The sequence below is a fragment of the Nomascus leucogenys genome, chromosome 4, assembly GCF_006542625.1.
Source record: "Nomascus leucogenys isolate Asia chromosome 4, Asia_NLE_v1, whole genome shotgun sequence".
Classification (NCBI taxonomy): domain Eukaryota; kingdom Metazoa; phylum Chordata; class Mammalia; order Primates; family Hylobatidae; genus Nomascus; species Nomascus leucogenys.
This window is the reverse complement of record NC_044384.1, coordinates 22933717-22950912: the sequence shown is the minus strand read 5'-3', so window position 1 is coordinate 22950912 and position 17196 is coordinate 22933717. Positions and strand designations below refer to the sequence as shown.

At 34.4% G+C, this 17196-nt stretch overlaps 1 protein-coding gene across 5 annotated transcripts in view; it reads left to right on the top strand.

The window, feature by feature from the left end:
• Window positions 1-17196, top strand: part of WDR7 (WD repeat domain 7) — a 372747-nt gene that overhangs the window by 111274 nt on the left and 244277 nt on the right. For 3 of the 5 annotated variants that reach the window (XM_030810359.1, XM_030810360.1, XM_030810361.1), the window contains 3 exons: window positions 11357-11509; window positions 14040-14158; window positions 16138-16261. In XM_030810359.1, the coding sequence (XP_030666219.1) occupies window positions 11357-11509; window positions 14040-14158; window positions 16138-16261 (396 nt within the window). The remainder of the gene's footprint in view (window positions 1-11356; window positions 11510-14039; window positions 14159-16137; window positions 16262-17196) is intronic. The other 2 variants (XM_003264267.4, XM_003264268.4) reach the window with 2 other exon arrangements.

Below are 17196 nucleotides of genomic sequence, written 5' to 3'. Positions count from 1 at the left end.
TAGTAATTATATTTTAAAGAGACTGAAATAAGAAAAAATACATATTTACCCATGTAGTTACCTTTTTTTTGGTGTTCTACATTCCTTTGTGTAGATCAAGATTTCTATCTGGTAAAATTCTTCTTCTAACAAAAGGACTTGCTTTAAGCTTTCTTTGTATGTATGTATGTATGTATATATGTATGTATGTATGTATCTATTTAAGTTCTGGGATCCATGTGCTGAACATGCAGGTTTGCTACATGGATACACATGTGCCATGTTGTTTTACTGTACCTATCAAGCTGTCATCTAGGTTTTAAGCCCTGCATGCTCATCTTTCTTTTAGTGAGGATCTGCTCTTCAAGTTTTTGTACATTTGAAAACGTCTTTGTTTGTCTTTGTTTTTGAAAGCTTTTTTTTTTCTGGTATAGAATTCCAGGTTGACTTTTTATATCTTTTAATGCTTTGAAGATGATATTCTGTTGTCTTCTTGTTTGCATTAGTTCTAACAAGATCTGATGGCATTCTTATCTTTGTTCCTCTGACTGTAACATTACTCTATTAATCTTGTTGCTTTTAAGATTTTCTATTTATCACGGTTTTGAGCAGTTTGATTATGTGGTTCTTCAGTGTAGTGTTCTTCATGTTTCCTGTGGTTGGAGTTCATTGAGTTTATTAATTTTGAAAAATTTTCAATAATTATTTCTTCAAATATTCATTCTGCCCTTTCCTGTCTCCTCTTTCTAAGGGACTGAAATTACATGTACATTAGGCTGATTGAAGTTGTTTCACCTATCATGGTGCTCTTTTATTTTGGGATTATTTTTCCTTTCTGTGTTTTGATTGAGATAGTTTCTATTGCAACGTCTTCAAGTTTATTAGTCTTTTTTCAGCAATGTGTAATATGCCATTGGTCCCATCCAGTGCACTTTAAAAATTTATTATTTTTTTTTATAGAGACAGTGTCTCGCTATGTTGCCTAGGTTGGTCTTGAACCCCCAGGCTGCAGCAATTTTCCCTGTTTGGCCCCCCAAAGTGCTGGGATTGCAGGCATGAGTGACCATGCCCAGCTGTCATCCAATGCACTTTTAATCACAGACATTGTTATATGTGTCCCCAGAATTTTTTATTTTTTTTTTGAGACAGAGTCTCGCTGTCGCCCAGGCTGGAGTGCAGTAGCGCGATCTCGGCTCACTGCAGGCTCCGCCCCCCCGGGGTTCACGCCATTCTCCTGCCTCAGCCTCCCGAGTAGCTGGGACTACAGGCGCCCGCCATCTCGCCCGGCTAATTTTTTGTACTTTTAGTAGAGACGGGGTTTCACTGTGTTAGCCAGGATGGTCTGGATCTCCTGACCTCGTGATCCGCCCGCCTCGGCCTCCCAAAGTGCTGGGATTACAGGCGTGAGCCACCGCGCCCCACCTGTCCCCAGAATTTTGATTTGGGTCTTAAAATTTTTTTTCCTTGTCTCTACCTAACTGCTTTGAATACATGGATTGCAGTTATAATAAATGTTTTAACACCCTTCACTGATAATTTTGATAGCTCTGTCAGTTCTGGGTTGGTTTAAATTAATTATTCTCCTCCTTGTGGACTGTGCTTTCCTGCCTCTTTGCATGTTTGATAATCTTAGAATAGATGGGAGATGTTTGAATTTTGCCTGTTTGGATACTGGACACTTTTGTGTTCTTAAAAATCTTGAGCTTTGTTATGGGATGCAGTTATGTCATGTGGAAACAGTTTCTTTTTTTTCCTGGTCTTTTATGACTTGTTAGGTGGATTTGGAGCAGTGCTCTAAGACGAATTACTCCCTATTACTGAAGCCAAACCTTCCAGAATATCCAATGCCCTGTGAATTATGAGGTTTTCCATTTAGGCTGTTGGGAGCAGGCACCGTTTCTGGTCCTTTAGATGTTTTCCCCCCAGCTCGAGTAGTTTCTTTACAGCCATGTACTGATTGGTATTCTGCTGAATACTTGAGGGAGATCCTCTGAAGAACTTTGATCTTTGCAGCTCCCTTCTCTCTGTCCATTGAATTCTAGCTGCCCTGGTTTCCTGAGACTCTCAGTTTTGTCTCCTGAACTCAGGGAAACTGCTGGGCTGCTCACTTTGTTCTCCATGTAGCTTCACCTAGGAACTCTCTTAAGGCAATAAGCTGGGGTAATCATAGGATCACAGGGCTCACGTTGCTTGTCTCCCATCTCTCAGTCCTTCATTGCATGATGCCCAGTGGCATGAAAACCGTTGTTTATACATTTTGTCTTTTTGTTTGTTTTTGGTTGTTTTGGGCCGGACTGCAAATCTGTTTCCTGTTACTCCATCTTGGCCAGAAGTGGAAGTTCCTTTCCCTTTATTTAAAAATGTTCCAAATATCTATTATTTTATAAAGTAAATATTATTTGTATATATGGAGTTGTGATATTTTTAGAGTGTTATTACTGGCAGAAATGGAAAGAGGCGCTCATATTGGCAAGGGACTTGTTTAATGTATTCTTAGTAATAGTGGTATGATTAGGACACAACCAGCGCTTTTTAACTGTAGATCCCATGCTTTTTCTGCAATAGTATATGTTTTATTTTTCCAAATTCATTGAAAATATGTTCCAGGATATACTCAAAGAATCAAAGGCGGAACAATTCAAGATTGACTTCTGTCAGAGATATTATTTGTTATCCTCTTCATCATCTTCATTATGATTCTTAGCAGTTGGTGATTCTTCTTGAATTACATTTTTCCTTCTCTGTAATCATAGTAGATGGAAACATTCTCATATAATTTGTGACATTGTCATGATGCATTATATATTCACCACCATGATGGTGTTAGATTTGCTCACCTGGTCAAGTCTGAAGATTTTAAAGTTGGAATACTTTAATATTGCTTCTCTCAGAAAAGCATTGACTTTTGAGAGCAGTGAGGAAGGCTTTGAAAATTGGGTCTTTTTTTAAAAATTTACTTAAGGCAATAGATACAGGAATTTTCATTTGGAAAGCGTATATGCTTTGCTTCTAAAGTAAATGAAGGCCAGCAGTTCCTACTGAGAGAGAGCTACATAGTAAAATACTTTAGAATACCATTATGAAGGTCACTTTCTATTTTAATATTGAAATAAATATATAGTGTAATTGTTTTCTCAAAAATATTTATTAAGTTCTTTTTGTCTCCTAACAACTCTTGTTAGGGAGGTTAGAGAGATTGGTCTGACGTATACTCTCTTGAGTAGTATGTGTCTAGTCTATAATCTGAACATAAATAACCAATTTAGGGTTGGAAGTGGTAAGAGATACAAAGGACTCTGAGTTCTCTAAGATTTCAGCAGTTAGAGCATTATTTCTTCATCTTTCTACTCTGGCTTTTCTTAGCTTGGTTTGCTTTTAAACATTTTCCTCTTATGTTTTTTATTTCCTGACTTTCTCTACTGTGCACATTGACTCACAATGTCTTTTTAAGTTGTATTGCAAACATGAATATGCGTCTTTTCAATAAGCTGTCACTTGCATGTTGGCTAATACTTGTTCAGCTGCCAAATAATCTATATGAAATAAAGACTTCAGCTGGGGATTGGAACTTTCATAGACATTTGGGTTTGAGAATAAAGATAGTTTAGATAGTTTAGCTTATATAATTTTCCATAACCAATATTAGGGTACTTCATTGGAAAATAGTATCTTCACATGAGGTTTATTTTGCCTAACAGTGGACTTGTTAATTCAATGTTTGTCAGTAATTAACATTTACTGTCAGTTGTCTACTTTGTTTTATACAGTTTATTTTTTTTGACACTTGATTTTGCAGTTTATGAAACATGCTACTTGAGAAAAAGGGATTAGAGATATCAAATAACCACACTTTTATTCATGGTAAATATAGCCATAAGTCTGCTCATGGCTTTAGGCTTTTCTACTTTTTTTTTTTTTCCTTTGAGACAGAGTCTCACTCTCTTGTCCAGGCTGGACCGCAGTGGCGCAATCATGGCTTACCGCAGCCTCGACCTCCACTCGAGGCTCCTGAATAGCTGGGACTATAGTCAAAGGCCACCATGCCCAGTTAATTTTAAATTTTTTGTAGAAATGGAGTTTCACCATACTGCCCAGGCTGGTTTGGAACTCCTGGGCTCAAGTGATCCTCCCACCCCAACCTCCCAAAGTGCTGCGATTACAGGAGTAAGCCTCTGTGCCTGACTGTTCTATGTTCTAATGTACTGTAATTCTCTCTATTCATTAATCTCATGACATAAGTCTCTGATCTGTGTCTCTAATGCTCATCTTGATTGTGACCATATCTTTATGTTTAGTAGTTGCATCTTTACTCAGTCGGAGGTGCCCAAGCAAGTTCAAGCAATGTAAAGTTTAAGATTATGTTATGTTCTTTGCAACTTTATTTTTCAGAAATGGGTTCAATTTAGGTTGTCTAAACGTAGAAGTAAGAGGTAGTCATTGTTAAATTATCTCAGGAAAGAGTTACATAAATTAACCAATAGTTTAATCACTATTCTTTTCCAGGATTTATAGAGAAATAAACAGTACTTAACATAGAGTCCATAAATCATATTAAGGAATGGATCTGAGAATCCCTTAAAATTTTGTGGGTTTGATCTTCTGTGCCTTTATTTTTTTTAATTGGTGTACACCTTTGATTTGCTGTGGAAGCCCAAAGGGTAGGGACATTTTTTTTCCACTTTGTTTAGTGATTTGTCCTAAGTGCTTGGAACAGTGGCTGATACATAGAAGGAGCTCAGGAAATATTGACTGAATGAATGAATCTACAGATAACCTTCTCTTTTATGTTTCTGGAGTCAGTATGTCAATAACTAGGTGCTGAGGCTATAAGGGCTGACAAATCTCTGCCCTCAAGGTGCTTATTATGTCTACTGGAGAAAATCCACGGGAGTGCAATTTATGATAATATTTTAATTGGTTATTATATGCTTTTCTAGACAATGAGTGCCTTGAGGGCAGACACTTTGTCTAATCTTTGTGTGTTTTCGTGTGCTTAGCCCTATACTGACATATAGTAATTGTCACTTATTTAGTGTTTAGTGAAGTAGAAAATTTTAGTAGCCTTCATATACCAAATTCAAGTTAGTGTTTATGTTATAAATTTATCTTTTACAATAATGAACTCTCTCCCCATGTTTCTTGGTCTTAGAGAACTCATTGATTTATTTTGGATGTTAGTAATGAGGGAGACCTTTCACAGAAACTTTGTCTGTTTTTTGACTTCTTGATTTGAGTTATAGGCCAAGGTAAAATTTTCATCACATCTGTGTTTATTGCACTTCTGATATAATTCAGTGGTGATCTACAGGTGAAGTAGTGTGACTGTATTTTTTAAACATTATGAGCACCTTCATGTGTTGTCTTGTGTACCTGTTGTTTGTCAGCGTGCCATATTGGGCTGCTAATTCATTCTGCTCTGGTAAGTCCTTACCTTTCTGCTGCCTGCACCTTTGTACTGCCCTATTTCCCTTAGTTTTTTGTGTTCTTCATTTATGGTATTTTAAGGATATCCTTTTTTTTTTTTTTTCCCTAAGAATGTTTGGACATTGCATTTCTATATTGCTTCTAAATGTGTTCAGTTGGTGGTTTCCTATCTAATGGAAAGGGTCTAGATTATTAATGAGTCCATCACTTAAATAAGGTTTTCATATATTGTTTGTATCAGCACCATGATGAATGGTATTAATGAATTTATAACATGACTAAATATATTTACTTAGTACATACCATGCACTTTCCTCTGTGTTTTTCATTTATTCCCTACAACAACTGACCCAAACAATTATGCCCATATTGCCCAAGAACTCTGCAGTGACTTTTTAGGATAGGAATTTGTTTATGAAATGCAGTGTGCAGAAATACCAATACCACCAAAACTTTAACATTGTGTAAGTAGTATATTTGAAATTGTCATAGCTGCTAATATAATTGCTTTTGTCATTAGTTTCCAAATACAGCTCTGTTGCATGATCATAGTACTTATATGATGTTCATTTTCTTTGTATGGTTTCTTGTGACATTTGGACTAACTTTAACAGTTTCATTAGTTATATATAAAGAATAAAAATGTTATTGGCCTTCTTAATAGTAACCCTAAGCTAAAGAGAGGACGATGAAGATTGGTTAGGAGAGGTGTGTTTCTTAAAAATGTGGAGGAAAGGTGGAGCGTGGTGGCCCATGCCTTTAGTTCCAGGAATTTGGGATGCTGAGGTAGGTGGATTGCTTGAATCCAAGAGTTTGAGACCAGCCTGGGCGACATGGCAAAACCGCATCTCTACCCAAAAAAAAAAAAAAAAAAAAAAAAAACAACAGGCCGGGCATGGTGGTTCACGCCTGTAATCCTGACACTTTGGGAGAGCAAGGTGGGCAGATCACCTGAGGTCTGGAGTTCGAGACCAGCCTGACCAACATGGAGAAACCCCATCTCTACTAAAAAATAAAAAATTAGCTGGGTGTGGTGGTGTGCACCTATGATCCCAGCTACTCAGGAGGCTGAGGCAGGAGAATCACTTGAACTCAGGAGGCGGAGGTTGTGGTGAGCCAGGATCATGCCATTGCACTGCAGCCTGGGCAATAAGAACGAAACTCCATCTCAAAGAAGAAAATAAAATACAGAAATTATCGGGGTGTGATGGTGTGCACCTGTAGTCCTAGCTACTCAGGATGCTGAGTTTGGGAAGATGGCTTGAGACCGGGTGGTTGAAGCTGCAGTAAGCTGTGATCACACCACTACACTCCAGCCTGGGTGACAGAGCAAGACCCTGTCTCAAAAAAAAAAAAAAAAAAAAACTAGAGAAAAGACAATTTTTGCGTTTTAAAAATTCCGAATGCAAACCATCAGTCAAATAAAAAGGCAGAATAATAGCAATTTCAGACACTCATAGTCTTAAAAAATTACTATATGGAGTACCTTTTCTCAGCAAAGTTTTGCAAGATGTGCTCCATCAAAATAAAGAAGTAAACCAAGGAAAAATAAAACATGGGGCCCAGGAACTGGGAAACGCATTGAGGGGAGCACTTATGACCTGACACAGTCATCAGTGAAGAATGACAGTGAAGGAAAGTCTCAGGATGGCAACTACGTGGCAGATACAAGCAGGGCTGTGAGATGGCTTCCAAAGAGATGGTTCATGGGAAAATGACACTGCTCTGTGAAAAGTCATTGAGAAGCTGTTGAGGGGTTTAACTTAGAAAAAATAGGTACACAGAAAAGAAGGCAAATGGGGAGAAAATATAATCTTTAAATTCTGAAAAAATCCCAGCAAGGTGTCCAAGGAAAGAAGTATGATCTTAGTAAGCTATTTGAGTCAACATTGAACATTATTTCCATAGAGATAGAGATATTTATCTCTCTATATAAATGATTATTCATATGGAGATATATGTCATATAAAATATACCCATATAATAGAAAAACTAAAATAATATATAGATAGTATATATATTGGGAGTTAAGGAAAGGAGATTGGTTAGGAGATGGCAAAGTTAAATCATCTTCCGCAGTATTGGTGGAAACCAATAGCTAATGTTTAGATTTGGTAAAGCAAGAAATTGCAGGATTAGCATGTTATTTAGTGACATGGAAGTAAATGCTGTAAGAAATAGTTAAAATGTTTGAAAATGGTTTCCTATCAGAAGCCATACTTGGGGATGGGGCAGGGGAATCCTGTATTCAAAATGAGCTTTTTAATACTGTTTGACTTATTAAAACTGTGCTTATATTATTGCCCTGTATGTTGCATGAGCTGCCAATTCTATTGGAGATATTAAAACATGCAGAATTAAAGCACAGCACCGTCTTGTATAATAACAAAATAGCTCTAGCTTATTGGACGTATTTTGTAGATTAATTTAATGAGGCAGGGTTCTTGAAATAGAAATAGGACCCCTTATGAAGGCACTTTTGTTTTTACCTGGGTCTGGTGGTATGATGCTAAAGGATAGCATTGTAATGGGGCTCCAAGGCACAGTCTTTATGATTACTACACATACAAGGTTGGAGTCTTCCTTTCTTTAAAGAGAAGTTTTTTTTGATCATTCATTACTAATGTATTTGTTTTCTAACCTTCTAGTCATGATAATAGTTAAATGTATTGGTATAGCTTTTTGTAATCTTTTAGGCATTAGGAAATGTTGAATGGGAATTTTTCAGTTAACAAAAGGAATTGGAAGGAGAATTAGAGTTTTCTTGCCAATATTGCATTCATAGCAAAGTTAGTGCATTAATTATGGCAATTGCATGAAGCATTGAGATATATTATGCACAACCAAACAGGTTGTTGCATTATCTAGTTTTGTACCTCAAAAAGTCAAGCATTAAAAAAGAGGCAACGAAAGCTGAACTAATGATTTATCCAAATGTTTCATGTTGATTTAAAAGGTGGCTAAAATGCCCATCTACCTAAAACATAAAAGTATTGACACAAAAGAAAACTTATAAAAAGCCAAATGTTGCTCTATAATATCTGGACTAGATGCAGACTCAGTGCCGAATGCCTTTATGTTAAGTACGTGGTGGTTAATTCTACAGTTTCTTAACTTCTAATTTTTTCATGTTTTCTCTTTCTTCTCTGTCTTCTTCTCTCCCCTCACCCACCCTCCCCATAACATCATGATTACCATGAAATACTTTAAAAGGACTCATCATTAAATAATTGTATTTTTTTTAGTATTAAGCTTTGAAAAAAACTTTACTTTTTTAAACATTGCATTTTTTTTGTACTTTAACAATTTTTTTCTCTGTAAAATGTATTGAAAAGGGCTACTTGTGTTTATGTGCTAGGAAGATAATGAGATTTAGACCAATATGTATGGAGCACCCGAAGTATGTTAACTTTGTCCTATAAATATTTTAATATCACAATAGGAGTAGTTTAGAATCAAATTTAAATGGAGTTTAGAATCAAATTTCAATTAAAAACTGAAATAATCCTGTTGATAAGCAGAATCTAGGGATGTTATAATATTGGGTATGTATGTGCTGTGTAAGGGGAAGCCAGGGCAGATGTGTGCATATACATGTTGTCACACACGTTTATCTTCACCTGTCTTTTCTTATGAGAGTAAGCAGTTGAAGAGGCTCGGATAAAATAATGGAACTGTGTTCTGTCACTATGTTGAAGGTGTGCTAAAACTGTTTTCCCAATCCTTAATAAGAGAAGCAAATTGATAGGTGACATAGCAGCTTTTCTGTTAAGAAATCGAATGCTTGATTATATTTTATGGTGTAAATCTTCCATATTCAGTGCCCCATGAAACTTCAGATTTATTATTTATTAAATCTTGAGCTTTTTGGAAGTAATAATTTTTTGTGTTAATAGTTGATTTTTCTTATGTAGATAGTTGTGAAAGCTGTAGCAGAGTTTAATTTCCTGATGAATTTTGAAAGTGCTCTAGATTTTGCCATTTCAGTTGTGAGGCAGTGTGAATAAAGTATTTTTTGGTGGAGATGCAGAGATTTTTAAAGCACAGTAAATCTGATTCTTTGATTTCTATTACAATATTTTTCTTGATTTTCAGTGCCCATAAAATTTATTAAAGGATGAGTGTAAATGCCTTTTTTTCTAAATGAAATGTCATTTAAATATGACTTCAAAAATACAATATCCAGAATCTGTTTTTTTCTTTCCTTAAAAATAGTTATATATGTTAAACAATATTCTGTTAAGACGTATGCTTACTCTAGCATTTGTGCCAGTAACATTTCTAGTTTCCTTTTACACTTGTTCCTTATAGGAATCATTAATCCCACCACTTATTTGACCTGTGTTAGGGTAATGACCACTCAATCCTAAACTTTTATTCATTTGTATTGAATTTCCTCACCCTCTCATTCTATTGCCCTTTCAGAATTAAGAGTAAAACCATGCAAAATTAACACAGCCTTTCCAGGGATAACAATTTCTCTCCATTTTTGAAAAAGTGAAATTATAGAAAAGTCCTAACTGAAGCCACCAGAGGAACATTTTGGCAGAACAAAAGTTAAAACCTGCAAATTTACTCCTGGCTACCAAGGCTTACCAACGTTTTGCATGGAGGATGAATAATTTATAAGTCATAATCACTGAATTTGTAATTAAAAATGATAAAATTATTCCCTGGAATATAGAATTTGGGATTTCTTTGCAAGATTACTTTGTAATGGAGTTTGTAGATCTTATGAAATATAGAATTAAAAGTAGCTCTATTTCTTTCATAAGTATAACATCGTAAAATAATTTTAATTTCATAAGGAACAAAAATCAGATCTCTTACAATAATAAAGAATTATAATTTCCCAGATGAAACTTTCATTTGTGCAAGACGTGCTTCTTAGGGTTTATGGAGTTAGAGTTGCTTTTTGTGTTATTTTTCATGGACTTCTTTTCGTTCTACTGTTTACCTCGCACGTGCCTGATTGACATTATGATGCATTCGTGTGGAAATTATGAAAAAGTTGTTTTCATGCAGCTGTTCTGTTGTCACAAAAGAACTTCACTGCATGAAAAGCAAACATATCATTCAGCAGACAATGCTTAATCTGTTCAGGAGCCCAAACCTATTGCTGTTCAATGACAGAAGAAAGGAGAGGGATTAATTTGAAGATGCTTGTGCATGACATATGGTAATTTCGCCATAGGAAGGAAGTGTCAAATGGTGACCTCTAAATCTTAACATTGACCTCCAGTTGTAGAATCTGTGTGCCATACGGTTCTTTTGCTTTTTCATATGATAATTTAAGCTGAAACATTTTCTTGGCAACATAACTTTCTTGGGGGGTTAGGGAGTGAATTGGTACCTGTATAAGAATTATGAAATTCACAAAAAATTTTTTTTAGCATAGGGAGCATTTGTGAAATAATTAAAACTCTAATGAATGAACCTGTTAGGATTCTTTTAACAAGAGTTAAACATGGTATATATATTATTTGCAAGTTGGGATATTTTAAATGGAGTTTTCATAAAATAAGTGTGAAAAGTTGAAATGATCTCAGTGAATATTGGTTTGAAAACTTAAAAATAATTTACACATAATGTCAGAGAATAAACTGTTAGAAAAATGTAACTGACGATATGAAGACCAACATAAAGCTTTTTCATCATGTGATATATTTTAAAAATCGAATAACATTTTTGCTAATTTTTAATGTCATTTTTTCATGATGGCTTTAGTTTTAGAGCTATGTTTTGCATTAGTCAATACATTCATCAGAATATTAGATTTTGACTTTAAGATGAATTTGAACTATATTGTGATTACTGTTCAATAAAAGATATCATTTTTCTGCTGTAATCTTTAATGATCATGCCTTTCTGATGAAAACATCGTTTCAGTTCTACATTCTCTGTTTTGCCTACTTTGTTTTTCGTTCTTCACTAATACTAAGCTTTTTTTCAGAAACTGCTGTACTTCAATTCTCTCCTCTTTACTTCTTCTCTTTTCCTCTGCAAGTCGCTGCACCTGTCGTTTCCGCTCGGTCTGATGCTGATCACTCTGGCTCTGACCCTGCTTCTGCTCCTGCTTTACATACCTGTTTCTTAGTAAATGAAGGTATCTCTCTCAACTTCTAACAACTGTCTCTCAATCTGTGCTTTATTCTAACAGACATGTTCTTTTTATCTGAGTTACACATTCATCTGCTTTGTTATGTATGAGATTCTAAAGTTCCCATTTTATGACTTTATTTGTTAATGTCAATGACAAGAGCCAGTTTTAAAAATGTAATGTTACCTCTGGCTGGTATAATCCATGTTTTCTATAATCTAGAATACTGTTAAGTGCAGAGATGCCAATCTTTGATGTAAAGTCAGTGTTAAAGGTGGATTGGTTTTTGTAATGATGTTTGCCATGTGATCTCTGGCATTAGAGCTAATGAATTTATTTTATATGTATCATTACTTTGCTGCCTTTTCACAATTGTGTATGCCAGCTAGAGGGAGTTGTGAGGGAGTCTCTTAATTAACATTTTTGTTGGAAAAGTCTTCAGATTGATTATTGGCACCAGTGATTATAGACTGATAGGAATTTACCTATTTATCCTCCTTACTATTTCTGTTTTAAGCTCAGGCAAAAATTCATTATTTCAGTATTTAAGGTGTAGTTGGGCTACCATGTTATCTCTGTGGAGTTACACAAGTCGAAAGTATTTTTGGAGCCCTGAAAATGGGAATGGGACCTACAAACCTTTATTCCATAAGACCTATCTAGGATTATTTGTACTGCCTGGAAGTTAATGAAACGTGAGCTCTGAGTTACATCCACTGTCTTCATTGCGTTTGTAGTTACCACTTTGCATAACATAAAAAGGAAGAAATTTTCAAAATCAAAAATATAACAGTAAGACCTGTTTCTTCATGAAAAAGCATTTTTCAAATGGAAGGAATCTCGCAATCTTGAATCTTCCAGTGTCCATAAAGTACAGAGCCCATGTTGCAAGCACCACTCCTTTGGAAAGAAAACATGGGGCCTTAAAAGTATAACTTCATTTTTGGTTTCCTTGTCATAGAACTTTACTAAGGTTTGTATGTTAAGACCGAATTTTAGCAAAATTCGAACTTTACCAAAATAATTAGGGTCATATTTGTTACACTATTTGTTAGTTCAAAAAATAAGCTGTTTGGACCTTGGTGAGAATCATCATATATTAAAATTTAGCTCATGAATATACTTTATACTTATATGAAACATTGAAATACTTTAGGAAATTACTAGATATATACATATATGTATATCTAAAGTATATCTCCCTCTATTATAAAGAAGTTATAATCTAAAATGTGTTTCCATCACCTTAATTAATGTAATTACATGTTTATTGATGAGAATTTCCTCACTGAAAGGATGAATCTTTAGATAAGTGGCTTGTCAGTCTGTCTCTCTCCCGCTCTCATTCACTCTCTTTAGCAATTCCAATAATTTAAAATTTTATGATAAGGTTTTTGTCATTCTTTTAAGAAGATTACAGTTTAGATTATTTGAAAACACTGATTTGCTAAAATTCTATCTTCACAGATAATTCATCTTGTAACACGAGAGCAGACTTTTTTTTGCACCCATCTTTGATTACTTGTCTTTAAATATTATCCCTAGGAGGTAACGGTAATTATCATGGGTTAATAGTGGCCTCATCGATAATTTCGTAAGAATGAGGCATTTATTGTATATGTATTTTCACATACCTTTAAAATGGGGTTGCAGTGATTATTTGGGAATGTCTGTTATCTAATACTTCATTTATTATATATCTATTTTCACATACCTTTAAAGTGGCATTGGAGTGACTATTTGGGAATGTCTGTTATCCAATATTTTTACGTGTTGCACTGGCATACAGTGTTTGTCTTTTTTTCCTATAATCAAATTCCATATTGTGAATTAGAATTTTAGAAAAAGTCACTTTTATTCTCATAGATTAGGGTTAACAATGTTTAAGATTTTGTAAATATTGAATTGTTAGGTTTTTATTTTGTGGAATGTCTGAATTCATTTTTTTCTTTCAAAATTAGGGGTTATGTTACTTAGATATTATGGTTAGATATTTAATCTGATTCATTTTGTAAGAAAAGGGGTCAATAAGTCACTTAATGAGAGGTCCTGACAGAAAGGGAGGACATCTCTTTTGGCTGACACAGTAGTAACACACAGATGGCCATGCCTTAAGTGATATGAACCTATCTTTGGATATCTGTGTGAATGCCCTTTTAACTGACAGTAGTTTCAAATCTATAGCTCTAGTATGTGTTTATTTCTGTGTTTTACCATTCTTTAATATATATTTTATTTTAGAGGGACTGTTAAGAAATGTGTTTTTCTTGTGAATTTGGATATACTTCCTGTGGAAATTTATTTTTATTTCTTTTAAGATGTTGAGAATTCTTATAGGCACCAATGACATGATTTAGGGATGAAATACATTTAGTATAATTCTTTGCACAAAATGTCTACTATTAAATTGAAATCATTTGTAATATAACTTAGCAGATCTGCCTTTTTTTGTTTTTGGCATACTTACATAAAGAACTGTTGACTTAGGGAATGCCAAAATGGTTAAAGAATTTGTCGTATATTATGTTTTTGACAGGTTGGAGTCAGTTAGCTGCTATGCACTGTGTTATGCTGCCAGACCTACTGGGATTGGATAAATTTAGGCCTCCCCTTCTGGAGATGCTGGCCCGAAGATGGCAAGATCGATGCTTGGAGGTAATGCTGAAGCGATAAGGATAGAAAACAAAAATATTAAAAAGGCATTGGTCAAATGTAAACTTGAAACAAAAATGATTAATGTTTATCTGATTTATCATCTGTTCATTATGTGATAGAAAATGTGGAATCATGATTTATGTTTTCTTCTTTGTCAGCTTTTATACCAACCAGGAATGCTCCAGCTGGTTTATTCCGTTACTTTTAAAGAATTCAGTGACTGTTTGATGAAGTCTTATATACTTTATGGAATTATTTCTTAAGTTTGGTTTCTGTACAGATCACACACACTCAGGCATAAACAAATACATAAACCTGCTTCCCCCAGAATTACACACTCAGTGTCATCACATAAATTAAGTTCTAATTGAATTGCCATATTTCAATGAAAGGTACTGTGTTATTGTAAAAGGAGGCCTTGGAACTAGAAGACACCTGGGTTTAAATATCACTCCCACCAATTATTAACTCTGTGACCCTGGGCAATTTACTTAACCTATTTAAAGCTCATTTGTAAAGTGAGGATAATAATATATTCCTCATGGGATTGCCATCAGGATCAAATCAGATGATGCAAGTAAAACAGGAAGTACAGTACCTGACACATGGTAGGAGCTCACTAAATGGTAGCCATTATTTTCTGTTAATGGCCTTATTCTGTATTAGATATTACTTGGAATATAATATTACCAAGGACTTGGAAATGTTTAATAAAGATTTCCCTTATTATGGCATTCAACCTGTATAGCCTTAGCAGTTTATATTATCCAGGATTCTTAATTTTCCAAATATGAGTAATATAATTGCTTCTTTCCTGGACTTTATCCCCTCAACTCCAAGTGGGATTGCAGAATACTAACATTTTCATGGGTTTTCATTGAATAATATTTTGAATTCACTTCAGAAGTCACTTATACTTAAAAACAACTTCTTTACTGCTACATTTATTTAGATGCTGCTAAGTTATCTTTTCAATTATAAAGAGTTAATAGGCCAGGTGTGGTGGCTCATGCCTGTAATCCCAACATTTTGGGAGGCCCAGGTGGGTGAGACCAGCCTGGGCAACATGGCGAAACCCTGTCTCTACTAAAAATACAAAAAAATTAGCCGGGTGTGGTGGCATACTCCTGTAGTCCCAGCTACTCGGGAGGCTGAGGCCTGAGAATTACTGGAGCCCGGGAGGTGGAAGTTGCAGTGAGCTGAGATCACGCCATGGCACTCCAGCCTGGGCGACAGGGCAACACTTGGTCTCAGAAAAAAAGAGTTAATAAATTGGTACAGCACTTAATAATTGACTAGCTTTTTTGACTTCATGCCTGTGGCATTTTTGCCAAAATAACACTAAATTAAAACTGCAAAATAAAAGTTGTATGCTACATTGAAAGAAAAATATATAATTTTGAAAAATGATTTTCTCTATAAAACTAAAAGAAGTTATGCCTTTATACAGGAATATTTATCTATTTGTCAAAAGCATTGTTTAAGCATGTCTTAGGTATACGTGAATCATGTTAACTTATACGTATTTGTTTGTATAAGTAGTATCTACTTAGCATATATAATATGAAGAAATTAAATAGATAAGGTTAACTTTCTTCAAGCTAAAAAAAATTTAATAGCTCTCACAGTAGCTTAGTAATGTTAATATAGAAATTTTAAAAGTAAAATGCTACATTGAAGTACAAGAATGCTTTGGAAAATGCAGTTTTATCCCCAAAGGTGATTAATTGTTGAAACCTAATTCTTTCCATTAGTGTTAAAATAGTTTTCAGTGAAATCATTAATTAAAATGTCTTTGATGATTTGCTAGCATCTGATTTTTAAGTAGTTAACTCATTCGGTTAATAGTTTTTTTCATGTAAATAAATATGGTTTTTATGTTTTCTAGCTTTATTTCATTATAAATTTTCTAGTTTATAAAATATTCACCTCCTCAACTAATCTGCTTTCTGCTTTTATGTTTGGGTCTGTGGTCTTAGGTGAGAGAAGCCGCGCAGGCCCTGCTTCTGGCGGAACTGAGAAGAATTGAGCAGGCAGGCAGGAAGGAAGCCATTGATGCCTGGGCTCCTTACTTACCTCAGTACATAGACCACGTCATATCACGTAAGAGTTCTCATGCTTCTCTACAAAGCTTTGCAGGAATATGTAGAAAAGGTACCTATACTCACAAATATATATGCTACTACCCATCAACAAAAATGAGCCACTGACCTTAAAGTGAAAAGAACAGATCCTCAAATTCACTTTATTATTTTCTGAATCTCTGTAGTTTGGAACTTGCTTTAAAAAACAAAAGGCAAAGGCTGTCTATATCAAAATATTCATTAATGAACTGACTTTTATAAATGAATTCCCCATCAAACATCCTACTCTAGTACTAACATGTGTCTCCGCCCATTGCATTATTATGCTTATGGATGCCAGTTTGTTCGATATTGATCTGATGATATGCAAGTGCAGATACAAGGCAAATTCTCTTGCTAGTTGAAGTTGGGATTGTGAATCCTTAAAAAAACAAAGATCTGATAGAGTTAGACTCATGCACTATTTACAAAGAGAAAATTGGGAAGGATTTTGATGGATAAATCTTTCAAAAGAGTATAATTTGAAAGGATTAGAAAAATTGTTGAAATTTTTTCAATGTTCTTTTGCAAAATAAAAGCTTTATAATTATGTTGCTACGTTGAGCGTGCATTGGAAAAGAGTTGTATTTTGCTATCATAATGAGCATACTCATTCCTAGTTCATCATTTGGTTTGTTTTGTATTTTTGTTTGGTTTGTTTTGTATTTTTCTAAAAACAGTTTAGTTACTAAATAATTTTTTTAAGGTCCCTCAGTTACTGACTAAATTATAATCAATATAATTGAGTCAAATAAAATTTTAATTTTACCCTTAATTATATTGATTAAAAAATTTTACCCTAAATTATATTGAATTAAAATTAAAATTTTACCCTAAATTATATTCATTATAAGATAAATTAGGTTCAGTTTTGCAAGATAAAGTCTGAGTGAAACTTCAAAAAAACTTTTTATT